The sequence below is a fragment of the Myotis myotis genome, unplaced genomic scaffold, assembly GCF_014108235.1.
Source record: "Myotis myotis isolate mMyoMyo1 unplaced genomic scaffold, mMyoMyo1.p scaffold_m19_p_11, whole genome shotgun sequence".
Taxonomy (NCBI): Eukaryota; Metazoa; Chordata; class Mammalia; order Chiroptera; family Vespertilionidae; genus Myotis; species Myotis myotis.
The window spans coordinates 25749792-25756458 of record NW_023416315.1 but is presented as its reverse complement, the minus strand read 5'-3'; the positions used below and the strand labels follow the sequence as shown (position 1 = coordinate 25756458).

At 54.8% G+C, this 6667-nt stretch overlaps 1 protein-coding gene across 6 annotated transcripts; it reads right to left on the bottom strand.

Moving 5' to 3' along the window:
* Positions 1–211: 211 nt before the first annotated feature.
* SP8 (Sp8 transcription factor) lies at positions 212–5450 on the bottom strand. Of its 6 annotated transcripts, none has more exons than XM_036327944.1 (3): positions 5336–5450; positions 4476–4893; positions 212–4315 (listed from the first exon to the last, which is right to left on the bottom strand). In XM_036327944.1, exon 3 carries the CDS (start codon positions 4280–4282, stop codon positions 2819–2821), a length of 1464 nt encoding a protein of 487 aa, XP_036183837.1. In that variant the 5' UTR covers positions 4283–4315; positions 4476–4893; positions 5336–5450; the 3' UTR covers positions 212–2818. The 6 variants fall into 6 exon arrangements, with proteins under 6 accessions (XP_036183837.1, XP_036183841.1, XP_036183839.1 ...); XM_036327948.1 differs by having other exon boundaries at positions 4476–4572; XM_036327946.1 differs by lacking the exon at positions 5336–5450 and adding an exon at positions 4936–5326 and having other exon boundaries at positions 4476–4572.
* Positions 5451–6667: the final 1217 nt, after the last annotated feature.

Below are 6667 nucleotides of genomic sequence, written 5' to 3'. Positions count from 1 at the left end.
TACACCAAGACTGAACTTGGGGTGAGGGGAATGCAAACGGAAAGAAAGAAGCTAAACTGAAAAGAATCTGAACACACTAACTTTTTATTCAATTTGATTCAAAATAATATTACTCTAATAGTGAAATAGTTTGATATAATAACAATCAACATTTAAAGTAATTTTTTTATGTTTCAAAGTATGGCTCAAGGAACTCATTGCTTAAATGCACTTAGACATAACAAGACAATTTTTTATTGGCATCATTGACACCTGTGAACAATAGCCTAGTAAATAGATTAAGGTTTAACCTTCCTTTTCTTTGGTGGCTGTTTAGAGACTTTAAAAGAACAGATAACTCATTTCAGCAGGAATCTACTACTGATATTTACCTCTACATAATCTTTAGCTAAGACATGGAATGCCAAAAACAAGCTTTTGTTAGCTTGACCTCCTCCACCCACTAACAACAGAAGTTATCCCCGAACCCATGTTTTTATTTTAGATGTATTGATCTTCCAGTGTAAGTCTTGCCCTTTTAAATACCAAATGCGATCAACCTGAGTCCTTCTGGAGGGTGAGAAGGAAGCAAAAACGGGAAATTTCTTTGAATTGTTTGTTGAATTAGTCCAAATTTTAAGAGGTCAGTAAATCCTGATGCTTTGAGCTAAATCTACTGGTAAATAATTAATTACATTTCTTAGACACTATAATCTTCATCTTGGTAAATAGAGAAAACAGTTTTGCCAAATAAATCATTCTAAGTAATATTAAAGGCGATTATTTAAATATTACCACAAAACAGGATTATATTTTGTTTAAATAGACATTTAACTGAAAACAAAATGCAAATGTCCATAGTTTAAACAGGAAAAAATACAAATTAACTGGCCTAGTCTTTTATCTGAGTTTATTAATACCATTTAAAATATTACAAATAAATCAATTACATCTCATGCATTTAAAATGCAAGTCTAAAATGTTCTAGAGAAAGGCTTTTCATTTCAATGTGAAATATCCAAATTATTTCAACATTACAATGAGCAATTAGTTTGCAGAATTTGCAAACATTTAAATGTAGTGTCAGGAGTGTTTGTTAACAGTTAACAATATTACCTTCAGGAAATACACAAAGGCCAAACTTAGTTGAGTTTCACTTGGACAATTTATTTAATACATGGGTTTTGGCAAACCCAGTTATGAAATATAGGAGAACTCTCACTTTAACTATACCTGAACTGCCAGCAAATGCAAATAAGTACATGCTCCATTAAATTAAATGTCACCCCACATTTATCAAATATTGTCTTACAGTTTGATAGCTATCTAAATTAATATTCGAGCAACACTAGGCCCTGAAAGTGCGTTTGTGGCTCTGCACCTCCAGAAGTGAGTTCAAAAAACCTGCAGTCTTCAGAACTGCAACAATAACTCTTAATATTTTCTTGTAACCAAAAAAATCAAGTTTACTTCGATATATTTTCAAATATTTACTGCAAGTAATGTACAAGAAAAATACTATACAAAATAGTCTCCTGGACAGCTGCACCTCGCACCCATACGCTGGTGGGGTTATAGTTAATTGGTAACTAATCTAGAACGATTCTCCTGTGGTACAAACCATTAGGTTCAGATATATTTTACAAAGGTGTTTCCCCTCCCCCTACTTTCCCTCTTTTGGCATTTAAATTTAAACTACAGCCTCGTCTGATATCAACGATAGCTTCTTCACTTGTTGATAAGTTTAAATCACACAAAAAAGTTTCCAATGGATTGCAAGGATTTACAGATATGAGTTCTATACAAATTGATGTCTGGACTAGCAAAAAAAAAAGGGGGGGGGATTAGGCTCGGGGGTGGAGAAAAACGAGGTAGAAAAGGACAAACATGGAGATAGAGAATCTGTTCTAACCGGAAAGGGGTATTTTTGCATAAGAAAGACACCTACCCTCACCCCACCCCCACCCCATAAGTTAAATTAATTCGATCAAAATAACTTTGGGATCAGTATTAGCACAGTTTTGAGAGAAAGACTTGCTCACTGCTAGAGGAAAAGCTATCTAGGCGGGAAACCAAGTGAAGGGATGCCTTTTTTTTTTTCCTTTAGGTTTTTAGTTTTAAAATGTTGTAGGGATGAAAGAAGGCTGCTGTAGGATTCACCAAGACTGCCCTTAGTTGAAAGTTGCATCGGTTCCAACTCAGGGAACAAAGAAAAAGGGGCAGAGCTGAAGCTGGGGCAGAACTGAAGGTGGGACGCTGAACTCCGCAAACTCCGCATCTCGGCGCGGACAGAAGGGCGCCCGCACAGAGCTCGCACCGCGCGGCGCAGGGCGGGCGTTCGGGCGTTCGGCGCCGAGTCCGCGGCCGCCCCGGCGGGGATGCCCCGCGCGGGCCTCCTGCCTCGCCCTTCCCAGCCCGAGCTCAACCTGGTTCCACCGAATTGCTCCGGCCCCGGCGCAGGCCTGTCTCCCAGGCCCTTGGAATCGTTCAGCTCTCCATCCAGGGCCGCTTCCCTCCAGAAGGCCCTTCACACAATGGGATGGAGGGATGGAGGGATGGAGGGAGGGAGGGGGACAAAGGGAGGACGAGGATGAAGGCCCGCGAGGCGCGCGTTCGGGCTGTGCGGGCCTCCGACGGTGTCACCGGGTGGAGAGGGAAAGCCAGGGCCCCCGGCCGGCAATGCGTGTTACTTACATGTCCACATGCCCTTTACAGAGTTAGGTCCCAGAGGGAGTTAGACTAGAGGGACAGAGAGGTTGGAGCGGAGGCCGGGACAGACGGGGACCAGGCGGAGTGGGGTGGGAGGAGGTCAAGGGGAGGGACAAGCGCGGGGTGCGCGTCACTCCAGGCCGTTGCGGTGCCCGGGCTCGGGGGGCTGCAGCAGCTCCGGGGAGTGGCAGGGCGGGCTGCCCGCGGCGCTGTGCTCGCTGTCGGTGTCGCTGCCCTTCTTGCCGCCGCTGCCGGAGCCCGCGGAGCCGCCGCCGCCGCTGTGCGTCTTCACGTGCTTGCTGAGGTGGTCGCTGCGCATGAAGCGCTTGTTGCAGACGGGGCAGGCGAAGCGCTTCTCGCCCGTGTGGGTCCGCAGGTGCCGCTGCAGCTCGTCGGAGCGCGTGAAGCGCTTGCCGCAGAAGAGCCAGTTGCACACGAAGGGCCGCTCGCCCGTGTGCCAGCGCAGGTGCGCCTTGAGGTGCGACGTCTTGCCGTACACCTTGCCGCAGCCCGGGATGTGGCAGCTGTGCAGGCCCTTGCGCCGCAGGCTCGCCCCCGCCGGGCCCAGCCGCTCCGCCTCCTGGCAGTTGGGGCAGTCGCAGGTGGCGCGGCCCGAGTAGCGGCGGGCGGAGGAGCGGGGGGAGCCCCCGAGCGGCGCCGACGGCCCCGCGCTCAGCATGGAGCCCCCCGCGCCGGCCAGCGGCGACGGGGCCGAGTCCGGGTAGGAGCCGGGCAGCACCGGCTTGAAGCCGTCCATGAGGTGCTGCCCGGCGGGGCTGAGCAGGTGCGAGGAGGCGCCGCTGCTGAAGGCGGAGTGGCTCAGGCCCGAGTAATCCGAGTTGTAGCCCCCGAGGGGCGAATGCAGCGAGGTTTGGAGCCCCCCGGCGGCCGGGTGCAGCGAGCCAGGCAAGGCCGCCGCGCCGTTCGGGTTCTGCACGTCGATCCAGCCCGCGCCCACGTCCCACCAGCTGGAGGCGCCGGCCGAGCCCACGTCGCCGGCGGCGCCCAGGCCCGGGTGCGAGGGCTTGAACCACGACTCGTAAGGGTGCGCCATGCCCACGCGCGGGTAGATGCCCTGCAGCCCGTCCACCGAGGTGTGCACCTTGGAGATGAACACGGGCTGGTGGGAGCCGTCCTGCGAGTGCGCCGAGGAGCCGCCGCCGCCGCCGCCGCCCCCGCCGCCGCTGCCCCCGGAGACGCCCGGGGCTGGGAAAACCGAGTAGTCGTTGGCGAAGGGCGAGGTGGAGGCGGCGGCCGCGGCGGCCGCGGCGGCGGCGGCGGCGCTGCTGGAGGTCAGGGAGAAGGCGCTGGAGCCCGGCGAGCCGCCGCAGCTGAACGAGTCGGACACCAGGGCCGCGGCCGCCGCCGCCGCTGCCGCCGCCGCCGCCGCGGCCGAGGACGAGCCGCCGTTCCGGGAGGCCCCCGACACGCCGAAGCTCGAGAGGCTGGAACCCACTACATTGCAGCTGCCGGAGGAGGACGACGAGGAACGTTTCCAGGGGTGGAAGCCCTTGCCGAAGGAAGAGGAGCTGTCCGAGAGGGAGGAGGGCGACGGGCTGGGGCTGCCGATCTTGTTACAGGTAGCCGCGAGCATGGCCAGAGGAGTCGATCCCAACCGCGGTTCTTCCTGCGGGAAGGGGGAGAGGGAGAGGGAGAGCGTGGGGGAGGGGTGGCGGGCAGAGGGCCGGTGGGGGAGGGAGGAAAGACAGCGGCATCAGCTCTCCGGGAGACCTCCGAACGCCCCGCTGCACCCCGTGCCTCGCTGCGGCGCGCCGCCACCAACTCACCTGGCTCCCCCAACAGCCCCGGCGCCCGGCTGCTTCCTACTCTACGGGAGGGGACAAGTTTGGCTGCCGGCGTCCGATCCGGGAGCAAAGCGCCATGCTAAAGAAGAGTCGGACAGAGAGGCTCACCTAAACGACACTCCCGTGCCCCCGAGGCCCCGGGCGCTTCGAAACCAGCAAGCGAGCCAAAGTCCAGATTCGGGCGAGAGGAGCTTCCTTCGCCGAGAAGCCCGGGGGGAACGATCGCATTGCTTTTTAAAGCGCTCCCCGTGTAATCCAGAAAGAGTCTCGAAAATCCCGTCCCGGCCCCCAGAAACCCCTGCTGGGCTGTGTCTCCCGGGCCCAAAGCGGTCAAACTAGAAGGCTGGCTCACTTGCTCTTCCCGCTGTTCTTTTAATTTTCTTTAAAAAAAAGAAATTATCTACAATAGTAAAAAAAATAAAATGAGACGGGTTCAACGTACCTGGAAGACAAGGCGGACTGCGGGATTTTTTAAGGGGATGAGGGGAAATCTGCAGTTTGCCCAGGAGGAAAAGCTCGCTCTCTGTACCCCCGAGACCGTCGCCTGTAAAATGGGCAGGGCGCAGGTCTCCCGGGCGGGGAGAGACCGGGCGCGGCGCGGCGGCTCGCCTAAATGCCCTGCGAACCTTTTCCTGCGCCGAAAAAAGTGGCTCTGCCCCCCTCTCCCCCTCTTTCTTTTCTCCAAACTCACTTGTATTTAAAGAAGAAGAAGGGGGGGGGGGGTGGAAAAAACTCTCAATAGAGACTGATAGCCCGTGGCCTGGCCGGGGCGACTTCCACCCCCTCCGATCGGCAATCAAAGGAAACTAATGAAACCAGCAAGAGAAAACCCTGAGACTCACCCCTAGAAGTGAAGTTGCCATCACACAAAAGTGCCCTCCTCCTCTCAGAGGATCTTTTTTATATTGATAAATCAGAGGCAGTGTTTTTTTTAGAGGTGTGCAATACAATGATCAGTTCCGCCCATTCCGCCACAATTGTAGCTCCCTCTCCGGCTTTGAAGTGCCGCGAAGGCGCGGCCAGCCAATCTGCAGCCTCGCCGGGCCGCGCCGCGCGCGCGCCGTGAGGTCATCGGCGCCGCCGCCCGCCCGCCGGCCGCCCGGGGGGGGGGGGGGGGGCCGGCGGGAGGGGCGCGGGGGCGGCGTGTGAGTGTGTAACAGTGCAGCCGTGTGCGTGTGTGACCGAGCTGGGAGGCAGTGAGCCCCGGGAGGAGGGTAGGGAATGTGAGTGTGGCAGTGGAACAGTGGTGAAGGAGGGGTGCGGGAAGGGGAGGGACAGTGCCGAGAAGGGGGTGGGGGTGTGGGTGACAGTATCCCTGCGTGTGACCAAGGGGGGGAGGGGAGGGGAGAGGGACAGATCCATAAAGTGGTGAGGGGAAAGGTGTGAGTGTGCTCTAGGGTACCCGAGTGACAAACCCAGGGAGGGAAGGGGAGGTGGGTGTGAGTGTGTTTGGTGGGGGAGAGGGAGGAGTGTGAAGCTGTGTGTGTGAAAGAGGAGGGAGGGTGGATGCGTGTGCGCGCTGGGTGTGGGGGAGAGGAAGGCTGTTTGAACGTGTGTGTGTGCGTGTGTAAAGCCGGGGGTGGAGAACAGGAACAGTGCAGGAAAGTGCTCGTACGCAAGAGAGAGTAGAGATGGACGATTTGAAGAAGGCATCTTCGAAGTTGAGCGAGGGAGGCTGGGTCCACAAATACGCACCAGCGCCATCCCTGTCGCCAACTTCCTCTGGTTCCTTGTACCTAACATCTCGAGCGATCGTTTTCTTAACTTCTTAGACACCGTCACTGTATCTATTGAAGAAAATCGCACTGATTCCTACCCTTCCTTTCCCGACTCCGTAGCGGAAGGGTGGAAGGTGGGGAGGCTGGGGGATGTTTTTAGGGGTGAGTGAGGGCGTGTGAGCGCCTGCGTCCAGGAGTTGTTACTTTGATGCGGTGGTTTTCTTGTCCTTTTTTTCCCTCCCGAGGTGGGTTCATCTTTGGAAGTGCCAGTCTCACTCTAGGGGACGGGGTGTGTTTGTCCCGTGGCGATGAGTAAATTTCAATACAAAAGGATTAGGTAGAGAAAGGGGCGAGAGAGCATTGTTTTTCCTTGGGGTGAGAAATTGAGGAGCGTTTTGTGGAATTTAGGAGTCTTCACAGGAAATCACCACTGCCTCTTTCTGAGGGAAAAAATTA

What these genes read in the sequence shown, in the direction of transcription:
- SP8 (XM_036327943.1), bottom strand. Translation starts at nt 5,356, where the DNA reads ATGGCAACTTCACTTCTAGGG. An exon ending in TGGCAACTTCACTTCTAGGG is followed by an intron (nt 4,316 to 5,335) that starts GTGAGTCTCAGG and finishes CCCTTCCCGCAG; the next exon opens with GAAGAACCGCGGTTGGGATC.